The sequence below is a fragment of the Trachypithecus francoisi genome, unplaced genomic scaffold (genome assembly GCF_009764315.1).
Source record: "Trachypithecus francoisi isolate TF-2019V2 unplaced genomic scaffold, Tfra_2.0 Lachesis_group12, whole genome shotgun sequence".
In the NCBI taxonomy this organism is placed as follows: domain Eukaryota; kingdom Metazoa; phylum Chordata; class Mammalia; order Primates; family Cercopithecidae; genus Trachypithecus; species Trachypithecus francoisi.
In genome coordinates, this window is record NW_022681457.1 from 36964873 (window position 1) to 36982783 (window position 17911).

At 37.2% G+C, this 17911-nt stretch overlaps 1 protein-coding gene across 2 annotated transcripts in view; it reads right to left on the reverse strand.

Moving 5' to 3' along the window:
* Nucleotides 1-4064: 4064 nt before the first annotated feature.
* Nucleotides 4065-17911, reverse strand: part of SLC44A5 (solute carrier family 44 member 5) — a 391705-nt gene continuing 377858 nt past the window's right edge. For both annotated transcript variants that reach the window (XM_033225324.1, XM_033225325.1), the window contains 5 exons: nt 17235-17308; nt 16497-16567; nt 16285-16373; nt 13766-13850; nt 4065-5781 (listed from right to left, as the gene is read on the reverse strand). In XM_033225324.1, the coding sequence (XP_033081215.1) occupies nt 5675-5781; nt 13766-13850; nt 16285-16373; nt 16497-16567; nt 17235-17308 (426 nt within the window). In that variant the 3' untranslated portion in view covers nt 4065-5674. The remainder of the gene's footprint in view (nt 5782-13765; nt 13851-16284; nt 16374-16496; nt 16568-17234; nt 17309-17911) is intronic.

Below are 17911 nucleotides of genomic sequence, written 5' to 3' on the forward strand. Positions count from 1 at the left end.
GCATGTGGGATTTGGAATGAAGCTCCAGAGAACGAGGGAAAGTCACCTATATCTTCTCATTTACTGTGGCCTGGGTGCAGGGATGGTAGTGGGAAGAGTCTTCCAGTACTGAGATGCCCTTCACTAGCTTCTCAGAGAGGCCCAAATAAACTGTCCACTGGGGTAGGACGGGAGTAGTGAAGTCCAGGTGCTGAAAGACCTCAGTCAAGAGAATATCACTGTTAATGCTAACAGGTATTGCCCAACTTTAGGTACCAGTCCTCAATAATGGATATAATGCTTACTCTGATGTTATATTTTCAGCAGCACTGTGAGGAGGGGGCTTGCTTCACTTGTCAGTTGAGGAAGTCTTTGAGCAGTTTAACACCTTGCCTGTGGTTGCAGAGTAACAGAGTGACTTTGGAAAGTTCCCCTGGCCTGTTTCTCAAGCCTGCACTAACAGCCTCCATGCTACATCACGGGGCTCTGTCATTTGCCTTTCCTTATGCCCTAGCATGGTTCAGAACTCATTCAGAACTCTGCCAGTCCATTCCACAAACCAACCTGCTGGTTCAAGTCTTCGTTTTCATATTTTTTTCCTCTTCCACCTCCATTTCCTCCCAAATACCTTATTAGAAATTCAGATTTTTGTAAGCCAGGGAAAATTAGATAAGAGATTGAGTTGGAGGAAAGGAAATGACAGGGAAGATCTGAAAAATAATTCATCTTGGTGTTGAGAGGAAAGAGAGAAAAACACAAGCTCATCATGACAGTAAAGCTTTGGCTAACATGCAAAAGCACTGTGAAAAAGAGGCAGATGTTTTTGAATCCCTTAGTCATAAATCATATTGGGACATCATTCTTTTTATTTGTTTAGGCTAAATGCAAATAAGCATGTGATGAGTTTCATTGTAACACAGTTGGCTTCAACGCTATCAGAGGATAGAAAAATATTTTTATTTGCTTAATTATTAGCTTATGATTTGCTATTGAGTTTCTTTTTCAATAGGTTTAAGAATTGCTTTCAGAAAGCACCCCAATTCCTGTAACATTGCCCTCTTGGACCCACTAGAGATTTTTGTGTTTTAGGTTCTCCAGTCTCTCCTTGGATACCAATGCTTTTCACAACATCCTACCTTCATTTTCTCCTTTCTGTGCAGACACACATTCAGCAGTGCACATTCATCTGCCTGGAAGAATGTGGAGATTCCAAGGTTATTCTAACAATGGATCAAGTTCAGGCTCCACGTTAATTTATATGTAGAATGAAAACATCTTTCCCTTTTGATAAGCCTTTCCCACCCTTGTTAACATACTGTGCTCTTTAACTGCAAAGGGACAAAATGTGAAGATGTATCATGTTTTTGAGCCAGTGGTAGAAGGGTGTTTTACTTGCATTCACAATTTCCCCACTTGCTTAAATTATTCTGATTCATACAGTAAATACAAAAGAAAAAAAAAAGCCAAGGAGTTAAATTTAAAGAAAATAAAGCTAGTGACTTCAAATAGTAAAATTGAATTGCTTGCTTTTAAATTTGTCACATAACAGTTCCCTTCCCCCAGTGCAGAAACCATGACAGAAGATGTTGCCAGATTCTACACATTTTGGCTGCCTTTCTTTCCAAGCAATTGCAAAGTTGTAAATGGGGGAAAGGGCAGTTCAGTTTGACCTCATACATTTAATAGGGTCCATGATGGTAACATCATTCTATTGTCTAAGCCTTGAATAAATGATACTCCATGTCCATGAATGAATGAATTCGCTTTTTTTTTTTTTTTTTTTTTTTTGAGACAGAGTCTCATTCTTTTGCCTAGGCTGGAGTATAGTGGCACAATCTTAGCTCACTGCAACCTCCACCTCCTGGGATCAAACAATTCTCCTGCTTCAGCCTCCTGAGAAGCTGGGACTACAGGTGCGTGCCACCATGCCCAGCTAATTTTTTGTATTTTTAGTAGAGACGGGGTTTCACCGTGTTAGCTAGGATGGTATCGATCTCCTGACCTCGTGATCTGCCCGCCTCGGTCTCCCAAAGTGTTGGAATTGCAGGCGTGAGCCACTGCGCCCGGCCTCACATTTGTTTTAATGGGGGTTGGCTTTGTTTTCTGGATGATGATTGATTCACTAATAACCAGAAGTAACTCAGCTAGGTCCAGAGAGAAATATCTTTAACGCCCATTTTTAGCCCTAATACGGGAAGTAACTTCGAAGAAGTAATGTTTTTTCTGTTTTCTCTCTCTCTCTCTCTCTTTCTCTCTCTCTCTCTTTCTCTCTCTCTCTCTATATATATGTGTGTGTGTGTGTGTGTGTGTATGTGTGTGTACATATGTATATATATCTCACATATGTATATTTGGTTTTTTACTTACTTTATTTATTAGACCTAGATAATGAGAATTAGATAAGACCCAAAGTTGTTAATATCTACGGAATGTGCATCTGCTATATTTTTCATTAATGATTTATTGAATTGTATTCTTATATCTATATTTTATTATAAAACAATCATTTGCACACACCTAAGGTTAACATTTGCAAGAAACTGGAAAAATCGTTAAGATGTCATTTCATACACTATGGTCTGCAATAATGATTTTAGTTCAAATTTGTCCCCATATCTTTTGCCAACAAAAACTGATTTATAAAGCATGTTCCCCAATCCAGAACCAGATAATACGGGAGATAATTACTATGCCTGGTTAGAGTTTAAGAACAATTTCCTGAGGCACCACTTGTAAAAGTGAAAGAACATACATTGGAATGAGTGCTAGTCAGCTGTATGCTAAAAGAAAAGTGAGAAATTGTTACACAGAGCGTTTTCCAATATCAGTTTAAGAATTACATTGTCCCTGACAATGCCATAGAACCTTTCATAGTGTGATTTTTACTATACAGACACACTAACTCTTTTTAAGCTCTTTAGGCACATAGAAAAACCAAATTAATCATTGCACAATTGTATATCATTTATTTACCAACATAAGTGCTTTATCTAAAAGTAGGCGTTTTTAAGACATACAGCAGAATTTGAATTTCTTTTGGAAACCACATATTATATTTCAAATAAAAAAGAATAATTAGCTATATTAATACAATGTCTTATTTTATTATCTTATTAATGTGTTCTTATTTTAAAAGAACACTGAAAACTGCAAGATCATTGTTCAATGTTTTCGTTGAAAGAAATCTATTAAATTTTAGGGCTGGGTGCAGTGGCTCATGCCTGTAATCCCAGCACTTTGGGAGGCCAAGTCGGGTAGATCACCTGAGGTCAGGAGTTCAAGACCAGCTTCGCCAATATGGTAAAACCCCGTCTCTACTAAAAATACAAAAATTAGCCTGGCATGGTGGTGGGCGCCTGTAGTCCCAGATACCTGGGAGGTTGAGGCAGGAGAATCGCTTGAACACGGGAGATGGAGGTTGCAGTGAGAGGAGATTGTGCCATTGCACTCCAACCTGGGAGACAGAGCAAGACTCCGTCTCAAAAAAAAAAAAAAAAAAAAAAAAGAAAAAAAAAGAACAGAAACCCATTAAATTTTAAATAATAATTAATTTTGAAGATTTAATATATAATTCAACCTAGGAAAAGACACCAGTATATTTGTTTTAAAATTTAGCTTAATATAAATCAGTGATAGTTATGTTTAATCTTGCTTTAGGAAACTACTGTTAATTGGTGTTCATATCCTTTAGGGCCTCTAAATTTACACCTGCCTTGAAAATAATGACATTTTCTTCCTGTAAATTTTGACAAAATGAAATGAAGGACTGAGCAAACCTTTGGCAAATGAAAACAAAGAACAACTGACTAATTTAGGCTTTAAAAAAAAAATTGAGTTTTTAAAAATTTTTTTGTATCTCATCCATTTAGCTTTGACTTATTTCCTTTGTATAAGTTATCGGTTTCAGTTACTTGATTTGTCAATGCACAGCTGGAGAAAAGTGGAAATTTAAAAAATATAAATCTAGATTAAAATAAAAAACCCACCTAGACATTTGGTACAGAGAAGATACTGTCATAGTATAGTGGGTTTTGAAAGCAAAAGCTTTTCTCTTTTTCTAGCTTAAATCAAAAGACAGACAGATATTTCTTATTTAAATCTTTATTAAAAGAAAAAACAAATAGTTTTAAAACAATAAGTAACAACAAATTTCATTAAATATTAAACATTTTAATTATCAAAGATATTTAGACAATACATTTCTAACATTTCTGCACAGCAGAAGCACACTGATTATAGAGCTCAGACTGTCATGTGCTCATGTGAGTTTATTTTTGGCATAAAAGTATCTAAAGTCACATTTAAACAAATGTGATAATATTTTATAAACTGATAGTAACTTACTGATGATTGATTCTCAAAGCTTTCACAAATTATCATCATATGATTGGCATTCTCTTAGGGTGAATACTTTTATGAACTCTTTCTGTAACAGTGAGAAACCAACTGAATTAATTTCCTTAAAAGTTAGTAGTACTGGTAAAATTATTTAAAACTGAATTGAAAATTATGTTCCTGTTTATAGTAGCACAATACAACTAACATATTGTAAGTAAACTGACTTTTTCATACCAAAAGTTAGAAAATGAAGTGGCATATATAGAATAGGCTTTGATGAAAATAAATGATCATTTAAAAGGGAGCTATTCAGTACATGACATCTGTGAGCACCCTCTCGAGGAGTAAAGTTTCCCTTTGTAATTCCTAGAAGATTCCCTTTCCGATCTTTGTAAAACACTGAGAAATGCAGTATTATACCTATTGTATTTTCAAAGATCTACTATAGAAAACATTTCATTTTAAAACTTCTCTTTTAGTAAAAAAAATAAATAGATAAAGAAAGAAAGAAATCCAACAAGTGTTCTTTCGGGGTTTGTTTCTTCTTGCGTGTAGTACACATTCAGGAATGTCCACTAGGCGCAAGGGAAATTGTTTAGCTGCACAATGTATTCCATAATAGTGAGGATATCAAACAGAGCAAAATGACAAATGTTTTCCAATCAGTGAGCTAAGAGTGAAACAAATGCAAGAAGACTTGTTTTCATCACGAAACATTGCAAGTTTTAATTTTTTTAAAAACAACGTTTGTAAACTTGCCCATAAAAGCTGGGTAATATTAAACAGCCAGTAAGGCACTTTGTCAGAGGGCGAAGTAGTAAAGGCTGGATGATTGGCAATTTGTTTAAGAGGAAACGTTCTATACTTAAAGAGAGCAAACTCTGAAGTGGGGCAGTCCTTTCACTGATTTACTGTCCAACAAGAGTGGGAAAAGCTTTAAACTTTTAAATTTCACTTTGCTGACCAATTTTCCCTGCAGAAGAAGTCTTTTCGTTTTAATTTTAAAAATATATTAGGAGCTATCAATTTAAATAATGTATCATTTTTCAATCTAAGATTTAAAAGAATATTAACATATTCAGTATTATTTTCAAAACATCCAAGCCACTCTTTAAAAATGAATTACCAAACAAATGATCTTAGTATAAAAATGTTTTATGTTATTAACAATTCCCTTGCGATTTCTGATGGCTTCACATATTACAGTATAAGCTTTGGTCTAAAACACGCAAATGCAAGCCAACAAGGTCGTAAATACAGTGTTGCTAAACACAAAGCACTTAGGAAACAAATGTTGCACGGACACAGCAGATGGAGAAAAGGTGACACACAGCTGTAGGACGACCAGTTTGCTCTTCTACTGCTGCTTCGTTTGTGGATTTTCCTCCTGGAAAATCTTCAGCAGAGGTTGACTCACGTAATAAGGTCTTGCAGTAGAACCATCATTTCTTTCTAAATCTTCCACTAGGAGGAAGAATGGTACAGAGTAAATAGCAAAGCAGAACTGTAAGAGAAGTAACATCGCCATCTGCTGTATACTCGCTTTACAGCAGTTCAAAATCCTCTTTTTGTTTGTTTGTTTTTGTTTTTTAAACAGCATAGTTTGGCATCAACGTTATTGTAAACATAGTTATGAGAAAACAATCAGCCCTTGTGATTATGTCAGTAGATATTATTTCATTCTGTGTAACAGGTCAGATTCTGACAATATTGCGTGTCTCTCAGTTGCAAGATTGAGAAAATAACTTTCACCTTCTTTTTTCAATTTACTTTCTAAATTACTATACTTGTTTAAAATTGATTTTTTTGCCATCAATAATTTAGATAGTATAGCCTTGAAAACTAATACGTGTGAAATTTTAGATTTCAAACACATCCACTGCAAATTTTGAGGAACATTGCCCTGGTTTTTCACAGTTTTTAGTTTAATTGCTTTGTAAGAAAATGGCTTCTAAATATCTTCTCAAAAACAATGCTCATTTTTATTCTACACATTTCAATTACACAAATAAGTAGTAAATGGAGAATATTTTCTGACTAGACATTAGCTCATAATATAAATTGGCAACTAGTTTTATGTGTTGATTTATATTTTATTCAAGTGATTTTTCAACTTTTTTTTTAAACAGGGTTTTTCTCTGTCACCCAGGCTGGACTGCAGTGGTGTGATCATGGCTCACTGCAGCCTCGACCTCTTGGGCTCAAATCACCCTCACATTTCAGCCTCCAAAGTAGGTGAGACTACAGGTGTGCGCCACCACACTTGGCTAATTTTTATATTTTTTATAAAGATGGTTCACCATGTTGCCTAGGCTGGTCTGGAACTCCTAGTCTCAAGTGATCTGTCCATCTTGGACTCCCAAAGTGCTGGGATTACAGGCGTGAGACACTGCACCTGGCCAATTTTTCAACCTGTAGGTCTATCAGAATCAACTAGAGAACATTATAGTAATTCACATCTTGGCTTACATCAAATCACAGTATATCAGAATCTCTTGGGCAGAGCACAGACATTTATAGTTACAACAAATTCTCAGGTAGAGGTCACTATTCTACTGGTCCTTTGTTGTGGCCCTTGTCTTGTTGAATAATAAAATAATAATAATCTAGAAAGATAAGTTGTCATTATTATCTGCATTATGCTTCAAGGAGAATAAGAATGCAGAAGACTCTGCCAAAATGTGAAGCCAACCGACACTTTTGAATACAATAATCTCAAGAATGTAAGCCAAGAACAAGCTGGTAGTCATTACACATTAAAAATCTTCCCTATTCATTGGCTATTGCTATTAATTAATCTGCCGCAGAGTCAGTTTAAATCTAGGTTTCTACACTTGAAGATAATTAATACACATTTAGATCAATCTATAACACAATAATACATTTCTGACTCTTTTCTTGGATATATGGGTGCTATTCAGATCAACATGTTAGATCAACATGTTCCTTTCTGTCAATACATAAATAATCCTTATACACAAAGCTTACGGTAAAAGCCAAGAAAATACAAATTGATTCAATGCTCCTTTTGGGGTGCATTTTTACACGGTTAACCACATCATACACATTTGCACACAGAGGATGGCTAGGCAAGGTGTGTGTTTGATTCATGCTTTGTTTTCCCATTCAAAACTTACGCATGACTATCAGAAACCTCAGGCAGCCAAGGGTGGCAGGTGGCAACAACTTTCCTCCTAAGCCCTGCAGGGAGAGAGTTCCTAACCTGCAGTATTTCCCTCATAAAGGTATTAGATGATGGAGGGATGACAGTATATTTCCTTAGGGTAAAATCTGAATTGTCTTACTTTTCTCTTTCCTCACTGAAAGGTGAGACAAAATCAAACCTTTTGTAGAACAAAGCCATACAATCTCTTTAATCTAGAAACACAGGTATGCTCATGAAAAGATATAATCACTCTTCTGAAACGAATTCATATTGATTTTCTATATAGTGGGAATAAGAAATTTGGGTTAAAGACAAAAGGCATGAGTTATGTAACAATTTCAGTTTTGTTCAGAATATTTTCATCATGGACAGAGGTTCATGTTGTTGGAAATGACACTCCAGAACTCAGATTCAACTTCACTATAAACATCATTTCACTAAAACAGAATGGGCTCTGAAGGTTCCACAGTATTTTTTACCCAGTAATGCTCTCCGTAGAACCTGTATAACATCAACATCTATGTTTGTTATGGACATGACTCACTGAAATATATTTCCTAGGGAACCATTAATACAAGTTTAATCACAGTTTAGAGAGTTGTCCACCAGCTCGAACAGTATAAATATAACCATAGCACCATATTTACAAATTTAGTACCATAGGCTGGTTAACTATAAATCAATATTTTATGGCTAATTAATTACACATTTATAGTGTTTTTAAAAATTGCCTGAATATCCTTTACAAATATACACTTATAAAAAGAAAGGCTATCAAAGTGCTGCAGTGAAAACAGCACACTGAGTTATAAAAGTTATTAAAACACTCTCGGCTACAGATTTTAAAAAACATTTGACATTAACATTTTGATCTTTAGCTGGGACCACCGTCTATAAAGCAGACAGCAGCGAACATCATCAAATACCTGACACCTCAGGTGGTGCCAGGCGCTGACTTTTTACAATTAAGCACAGAAATTTCACATTACTCAAAAGCGACATTTCCAAATTACAATCAACCTAATTTACACAACTTCTACTTAAAAGTGAGTGACACTGTTTGGAGCTTTTCTACTCTTTCTGCTTCTGGGGAACTAGTTGCTTCTTGATCAGAATTCCGTGCAGGTTAGGGGTTATGAAGTAGGGTTTTTCTGTAGATCCATCATTTCTTTCCAGATCTTCACCTGTATATGCAGCAGCCAAAGCAGACAAAAGCAGCAGCAGCAGAACAATTATACATATTTTTATAAATTGGTGGGTCGAACAGGGAAAAATCAGAAAAATCAATGTTAGAAAGTCAAATATAAGACAAATGAGTGCAGTTTACTTGCTGATGCTGGGCAAGGCAAGAAGCCTCAATCTCTGTCAGGAAACACTGAAACTTCCTAAATCCCTTCCACTCTCAAAGAGATGTATTTTGATACTTTAAAGGCTAAGAAGATTTTCTATGTCCCTTCAAAAATGTCATCTTTAAATCCTGTAACTGTGCATTTCAGAAAGATATAAATTGCCAAATCTTCCGGGATGGGCTGAATAGGAAGTGTATTAATTCTGTGATAAATGTAGAATAATAACAGAATTTCAGACTTTCAAGTCACTTCTAATGGTAGTCCATACTGTAATATTACAGACGAAGACCCTGAGGCCCAGGGATATAAAAAAACTCTGCTGAAGTCAAAGGCTCTGAGGTAAATAGGATAAGATAGGGACTCAGCTTCTTGACACCTAGTTTTGTTCTTGTTCTACTTAACTACAAGACACCCTGTCCTAAGTTTTTGCAGTCTTCCTCAGATTATATCTGAAAGCTAATATCAATGTATTCTGACTCTTGTAATATGTTAATTTATTTTTCAGCTTTGCTTAGGCTAATATTAAATTGATGACATGTTCACTGACCACCCACCTGCTGGGTAGTTGGGGGGAAGCACCAGAATTATGCTGAGAAACAAGGATACATTTGCATGAAATTAAGCCTCCCCCAGATATATACAGTTCACAGCAGATAGTAGCTGTACTCTTGGGAGTAGTTGGGTCACTAGTTTAGTAGATTTCTACTAGCCCTCACAGTGACCTTCCTCACATACAAAATGAAAAGCAAAGGAGGGAACATGATAGACACTGATCATTTTGTTTTTTTGTCCTTAATCCTATTCCTATACAATAGTCCCCTCTTATCCACAGTTTTGCTGTCTACAATTTCACTTTCTGTGGTTTTAGTTACCCAAGGTCCAGAAATATGAAATGCAAAATTCCAGAAATAAACAATTTATTAATTTTAAAGTGTATACTATTTTTTTTTTTTTTTTTTTTTTTTTTTTTGAGACGGAGTTTTCGCTCTGTCGCCCAGGCTGGAGTGCAGTGGCCGGATCTCAGCTCACTGCAAGCTCCGCCTCCCGGGTTTACGCCATTCTCCTGCCTCAGCCTCCCGAGTAGCTGGGACTACAGGCGCCCGCCACCCCGCCCAGCTAGTTTTCTGTATTTTTTAGTAGAGACGGGGTTTCACTGTGTTAGCCAGGATGGTCTCGATCTCCTGACCTCGTGATCCGCCCGTCTCGGCCTCCCAAAGTGCTGGGATTACAGGCTTGAGCCACCGCGCCCGGCTTAAAGTGTATACTATTATGAGTAGCATAATGAGACCTCAAACTGTCAAGCTCTATCCCATCCTGGCAGGGGATCCTCCCTTTATCCAGCATCACCTCACTGTCTAGGATGCCCTTCCCTTAGTCACTTAGTAGCCTTCTTAGTTATCTGTTGCAAGATCACAGTGCTTGTGTTCAGGTAACCCTTATTTTAGTTAATAATGGCCTCAAATTCCAAGATTAGCATTGCTGGCAATTTGGATATGCCAAAGAAAAGCTGTAAAATACTTCCTTCAAGTAAAAGGTGAAAGTTCTCGAGTTAATAAGAAATAAACGTATGCTGAGGTTGCTAAGATCTACGTAAGAACAAATCTTCTTCAGTTTTTTGTTTGCTTGAGGCAAAGTCTCGCTCTGTCACCTAGGCTGGAGTACAGTGGTATGATCTCGGTTCACTGCAGCCTCTGCCTCTTAGGTTCAAGTGGTTCTGTTGCCTCAGCCTCCCCAGTAGCTGGGATTACAGGTGCCCACCACCATGCCTGGCTAATTTTTGTATTATTTGTAGAGACAGGGTTTCACTATGTTGGTCAGCCTGGTCTCGAACTCCTGACCTCAAGTGATATGTCTGCCTCGGCCTCCCAAAGTGTTGGAATTACAGGCATAAGCCACCATGCCCGGCAGAACAAATCTTCTATATGTGAAATTGTGAAGAAGAAAAAAGAATTTTAAGCTACTTTTGTTGTTGTATCTCAAACTGCAAAAGTTATAGCCATAGTGTATGATAAGTGCTTAGTTAGGATGGAAAAGGCATTACATTTGTGGATGGAAGACATACATGGAAACATGTTCCAAATGACAGCAATTGAGTTTGGCACTATTAGAGAATTCTGGCATGTCCGGGGGTCTTGGAATGTATCCCCCATGGATAAGAAGGGATTACTGCTATGTATAACATAGCTATCTTGTTATTACTCTTAAGGTACAGGTAAGAAGTCTGGCCTGGATCACATTAATAATCATCTACCACTATTATTTTTTTCCCACTCTGGGATCAAGAATCTCAGCACCTTATAATAATAACAAGATTCCATGTTTCTAAAAATGAAGTGTTTACAAATGGTTGGCATTGTAAAAATCACCGGTTTTCTGGCAGCCAAGATAATAGGAATCAATCAATCAATCAATCTACACATTCAGAATTTGGCTCAGGGCATCTTTTAAGAAAAATATTTTACAAAGTATGATGTTGCCCATAGTAACAGCTAGGGGAGGAAGAGAAACACAATTTAAGTTTCCTTGTTCTTTGTTATCACAGACAAGAGTCTCTGTAATGAAGTGATTCATGTCAACATGCAATACACTGAATCAAGCTGATGTACCTGGCTTTCAAGGAGTTGGCAGTTGATTAATAAAGATGGTGGAAAACATTTCTTACTGTCCAAATTCAAAATCAACTGCCAAACTTAAAATCAACATATTTGCCAAAACTTGTAAAGACTGGAAACTAGTAGGTTCCAGACATTTCCTGAAACAAATTTTGGTAAGTATTTTCAGCTACAAGAATGGGGAAGGCCACACAGTGATTTCCAGGTATTGCTCCCATGATTAGTGTTAGAGATGAGAGGAGAGATCTTTGAGCATTCCAGAGCCCTGTCTCCATCGTGTTTTAGTGCTTAACCTTACTCGTGCTCCTTCTTCCACCCCATACTGAACTGTTTGTTCATGTGATGTTTTGTTGATAGATAGCTTTTCTTAAACCACTGAAGCAGTAGGAAAACATTAAACATTTTAATTCCTGTTACACCAGAGGAAGAGCTAACTAGTACATAAAGTTCTCCTGAATTCTTTGGTTATTGAGAATTGATTTTAATAGGCTCAGAAACAAACAAACAAACAAAAAAACCAGGCCAAACTATTTTATAGGAGGTTTTCTTTGAATACATCTCCCTATAGTTATCTTCTCTCTTGATCCCAGTGTGAAGTTGGTGCTGTGGGTTACTCTAAAATGCAAACTGTTAGTTTTATACAAGTGGATTGCTCAGTAATGGCCTGTCAGAGAGTAAATGTTCTCTGTTTCTCTTAAGGGCAATGTGCTAAAGAAATAATCTCCCAGGATGTGTAGTTGTGCAGCTAACAAGTTCTGCTCTTTTACTTACTGACTCTACTTTCTGTTGTTTGCCAAAGAAATGGCATGGAAGGTGAGGGCCAGATTAAGCTTCTGCTAGCTACTAGGTTCTCCAGGACTTTTCAGGTGAGGTACTAATATTTAAAAAATCATTTTTTTTTTTCTCAGAGCCAGGATCTTGCTGTTACTCAGGCTGGAATACAGTGACACAATCATAGCTCACTGCAGCCTTGAACTCTTGGGCCCAAGTGATCCTCCCACCTAGCCTCCTGGGTAGCTAGGACTAGAGGTGTGTGCTACGTGCCTGATTTATTTATTTATTATTTATTTATTTATTTATTTATTTATTTATTTATTTATTTAGTAGAGATAGGGTCTCATTATGTTGCCCAGACTGGTCTCAAGCAATTCTCCCCATCTTGGCCTCTCAAGGCACTAAGATGACAGGTATGAGTGACAGTGCCTAGCCAAAAAAAGGAATCCCTGTTTTGTGTTTGGGAGTTGCATATGCAACTATAGGAGCATCATGTATAAGTCAGTGATGAAAGCTCTAAAGAAGTATTTTAACTCTATGTATCAAAATTAATCCAACTGTTTCCTAGAGGCACTCCTCTCTGCATCCTATCCATTTGTCATTGTGATGCACAGTTTGAATTGGCCCTATATGTCCCTGAAACCACTTTGTCATCTTGGCTTTATCAGAATTTATAAATCCTCTCTGTAAAGAATTCCACATATCTAGTTCCCAGAGTCCAGTTATGTCTTCAGTTCTGTTAATAAAGCATGGCAGAAGCCAATCATTGTTATTTACTTAAAAAATCAAGAAATGAACAAAATAATTTCATGCTAACAGTATGCCATGAAGACTGAGGTTCATGTCAGTAGTTGACTCTTCTGTGCTTTGCAAACTCCATTCTCTTAGCAGTTAAGATTTCTTTTTAAATTGTGTATTTTTCCCCAAGCTTTGTTGAGGTGTAATTTTTTTCTCCAACTTTATTGAGATATAATTAACAAACAGCAATTGTAAATATTTAAGGTGTATAATGTTTTGATATATGAATATATTGTAAAATGATTGCCACAGTCAAGCTAATGAACATGTCCATAACCTCCCATGGTTATCTTTGTGTGCGTGTGTGGTGAGAATACTTAAGAGCTTAGCAAATTTCAAGTTAACAATATAGTATTATTAACTATAGTCACCATGCTGTACATGTGAGTGCCATAATTTATTCATCCTGCATAACAGAAAGTTTGTACCCTTTGACCAACATCTCTCTATTTTACTGACCCTTCAGTCTCTGGTCAGCACCCCTCTACCCTGTTTCTATGAGTTTGACTTTTTTAGATTCCACATGTAAGTGAGATCATGAAGTATTTGTCTCTGCATCTGACTTATTTCTCAGGTATTAAGGTTTAAAGAACATCTACTAAGCAATACCTCTTTCCAGATAAACACGTTTTGTGGTTGCAGCCAGGTAATAGCAGATCCCCAAGCCAGCTAGGGACATGGGCCTTCACCATCTCACCTTTTAGTTATCCACTGAAGGGGGAAAACGCACACACATACTGAATACTCACAGAAGCAGATGAAAATTGTTTCAACACACATTGCATAGACGCTGAAGAACCCATGTGCAATCAGGTAAGACCCCAAAATGACCGTCTGTAAATGGATAAAGAAGAGAACAATGTCATTTACTTTGTCCAGAAGAAGGATAATGCAGCTATAAATGAAAGCCATGATGAGAAAGTTTTGAAGTACTCTGTATGGGAAAAAGAGTTTAATGTAGAAACCAAAAAGTTCAATGCTAATGCTTCTGCATACTTTGTACTGAGACTTAAACAAGTTTTATTACATTAACTGCCTTTTTTTCTTTTTGGGAGGTACTATTTCCTTTCCTTTTCATTTCTTTTTCCTTCCTTCCTTCCTTCCTTCCTTCCTTCCTTCCCTCCTTCCTTCCCTCCCTTCCCCTTCCTTCCTTCCTTCCTCCCTTCCTTCCTTCTCTCCCTCTTTCCCTGCCTCCCTCCCTCCCTCCCTTCCTTCTCTCCCTCCCTCCCTTCCTTCCTTCCTCTTTCTCTTTCTTTCTCTTTCTCTTTCTCTTTCTTTCTTTCTCTCTCTCTCTCTCTTTCTTTCTTTCTTCTTTCTTTCTTTCTTTCTTTCTTTCTCTTTCTCTTTCTTCTTTCTTTCTCTCTCTCTCTCTCTTCTTTCTTTCTTTCTTTCTTTCTTTCTTTTTTCTTTCTTTCTTCTTTCTCTCTCTCTCTGTCTCTCTTTCTTTTCCCTTCCTTCCTTCCTTCTTCTTTCCCTCTCTCTTTTTCTTAAAAAAAAAAAAAACAGAGGTTTATTTCTCCCTAGGGTAACAGTTTATAATAGGTGTTCCAGATAACAGAACGACCCTTCTCAACACAGTAATCCAGGAATTCTGGCCATATGCCCAGCTTTTTAGAAGAAAGAGAGAACAGATTTTTGTATCAAGCAAAGAGATTTTGCCAATGATATTTTGTATCTCTTCAGTCAGTTGATGTCAGTGTTTTTATTTCTGGAATATTCTTTTGAATGTTTAAAATTTTATTTTTTTAACTGATTTTTGGTTAAGGTGTACATGTGCAGGTTTGTCATATAAGTACATTGTGTGTCACAGGGGTTTGGTGTACAGATTATTTCATCACTCAGGTAATAAGCATCGTGCCCAATAGGTAGTTTTTCAGTCTTCTCCCTCCTTCTATCCTCCACCCTCAAGTAGGCCCCAGTGTCTGTTGTTTCCCCCTTTGTGTCTATGTGTACTCAACACTTAGCTACCGCTTATATGTGAGAACATGCAGTATTTGGTTTTCTCTTCCTGTATCAGTTTGCTTAGGATAACAGCCTCCAGCTCCATCCATGTTGCTGCAAAGAACATGATCTCATTTTTTCTTACAACTGCATAGTATTCCAAGGTGTACATGTAATACATTTTCTTTATCCAGTCCATCATTGACGACCTGCCCATTTTCTTCCTGCCACCCCCAGTACCTAGCAAAAATATCTCAGTTTTAGTATCTTGTACACCAAGGCAATAAAGCATTAGGCATTAAGAGCATGTACTGCCTGGGTTTGAATCACGGCTCAGGCACTCAACAAGTGAATTAACCTCTCTGTGTCTCCTATATAAAATTGGCAGTGGGGGAGGGGAGAATGTAAGTAACGACAGTATTTTTGACATGTGGGTTAAATGAGTTAATATATTATGACAGATACTGCAGGGCTTCACCCAGATCTACACTGCCTCATCCATCCTCAATTGTTGGAAATCTAGGCTGCTAATGACTCGGTTGCTTCCCTCACTAAGAATTGCCCTTCCTGCAGGGAATTGCCTCACCCAAAGTTATACCCTCATGCAGGGTCAGTTCATGATCAAAAACTGCCTGATGCAGCATACAAAGGTCCAGCCCCTTTGCCAGAATGTCCTGCAATTCTGAGGCCTCAGCTGTAACTTCGGCATGGGTCAGCTTCTCCTGCTACCTATCCTGCCCTCCTCACTTTCTTACCAGTGTATCTCAGGATACAGCTTCCTGACATACCTTCTGCATGCAATCTTCTGTCTCAGGTTATTTCCAAGGAACCCAGTCTCTAAAGTAGGATGTGGGTTGGCATAAAGTAAGACCAATAATTTTAGCTATCATTATTATTTCTCCTATTCCTTTTTAAAAATTGTGCTATCTCTGATAAATCACAGAATCAGCAATACCCAGCTGCTACGGAGTGAATTGTGTACCCCCTAAATTCATTTGCCGAAGTCCTAAGCCCCAATGTTATTTGAAGGTGGGAACTTTACGAGGTGATTAGGTCAGGAGGATCGGATTAGTGTCCTTATAAGAAGATAAATGAAAGAGATAATCTCTCTCTCTCTCTCTCTCTCTCGCCACCACGTGAGGATACAGAAGGGTGTCTCTCTGTTCACCAGGAAGAGGGCCCTCACCAGAAATCAAGTTGGCTGGCACCTTGATCTTGGACTTCCCAGACTTCAGAACTGTGAGGAATAAATTTCTGTTGTTTAAGTCATCCAATCTATAGTATTTTTATTAGAGCAGCCTGCAATGACTCAGACACCAACTCTTACCAGCAAAGGTACCCAGTAGTAATTTAAAGATGCTGGTCCTTGTGCAATCACTGGCAGTCTTTGTGTGAAGAATAGGAAGGCCAGAACACCTACATTGAAAACGTAGAACATGTATATTATATATTTGCAAAGGAATATAGTTTTTGTAGTAAAGCAGTTCTTCAAGCATCTTTTAAACTTTTTAAAAAATTATTTTCATCATGATTACTTACCTATACTTCCAGCAACTAGAATTTTCCCCAGGAATAATACAAAGTATGTAACTTCATCTGTAACTGCAACTCTGAATATCAGAAAAAAAGAAAGTATAATTTTGTGTTTAAAATATACTTGGTACTTGATGGGGGGTGTGGGGTAAAAAAATATATATATATATACTTGGTACTTGAAATTGATGACAGTAAATATTCATGAGTTTATTTTGAGGTGTCTTTGCTGAAACTGTATTTGGCAATTGTTTTGGAAGAAATGATGGTGGAACTCATGGATGATGTTCTGACTTATTTTTAATGTAAACAGAAGATGGCATTGTAGGGCTGTCAGGAGCCCTGCAGTGGTGGTGTCAGCCTCTGTCTCTGATTTGAAGCCTATAGACACCCTGAGTCCTCAGGATGCTGTATTGTTCTCTGATTTTGTTCACTCAGGCTCCACCAATTCTGGGAGGGGGAAAGATGATAATATTGTTCATCTGGGGGAATTTCTTGAGCAGAGGGGATAATAAAAATGAAAAAATGCCAATGGACCTAAAGACACAGGTGGATGATGGAAGCAACAATTCTCAGATATGAAAATAAATTAGTGGTATGAGAGATAATATTTAAATCTATAAGGTTAAAAGATAATATTCATATCTAATAATGCTACCAACACTTTAAATAACAACATGTGAAGGATGTAATGCTCAAGGTTCATTAAATTGTTAAATTGCAATGTTCAGCCTGATTACTTACTTTAAAACATTTCTCATCAGCAGATTGAAAGCATCTTTTGCTGATCTGCAGAAGTTTCTGCCATATATTGCAATCTGAGGAAGACAGCTGATATTATTCTGCAGCCAGTAACATACTCTAACAAGATCAAAAGACAATCCAATGACAGGAAGGTAACCAAATTAATTCCTGTCATTTGTAGAGCTGTCCCCACTCTTCTTTCTAACATGTGGATTTGTGGGACACACTGTGTGTCCTCAGCTCTGCACAACTCTCAGGGTCATTGACAGTCAGGTGTGCTTCTGATGCTGTATGCCCTCAAACTCTGGGGGATTAGACAGCCTTAAACAGAGGCAGGTCTTTTTCTCAAATTCCAGATAATGGCTTCTGCCTTTAAAATGTTTGGGCTAGAGTTTATTGCTGAAAAGGTTAAATATTGTGGTCTCTACATAAAAAATTACTCTTAAGGAAACCCAATGCCTTTCACTAAACCTGATTTATTGATGAATAGGCTCAACATAATACTCTCATTGGAGGTAAATTAATGACTGTTTGAATCTCCATAACTATTTCTATCACCTTTCCAGACCCTGTGCTACTGTGATAATAAGCAAATGTCAAAAGGTCATACTGCAGCTTTCTAAATGTTAGAAAAATTATATTTCCAGATCCCTTATGTTAAAAAAAACCTATGTAGG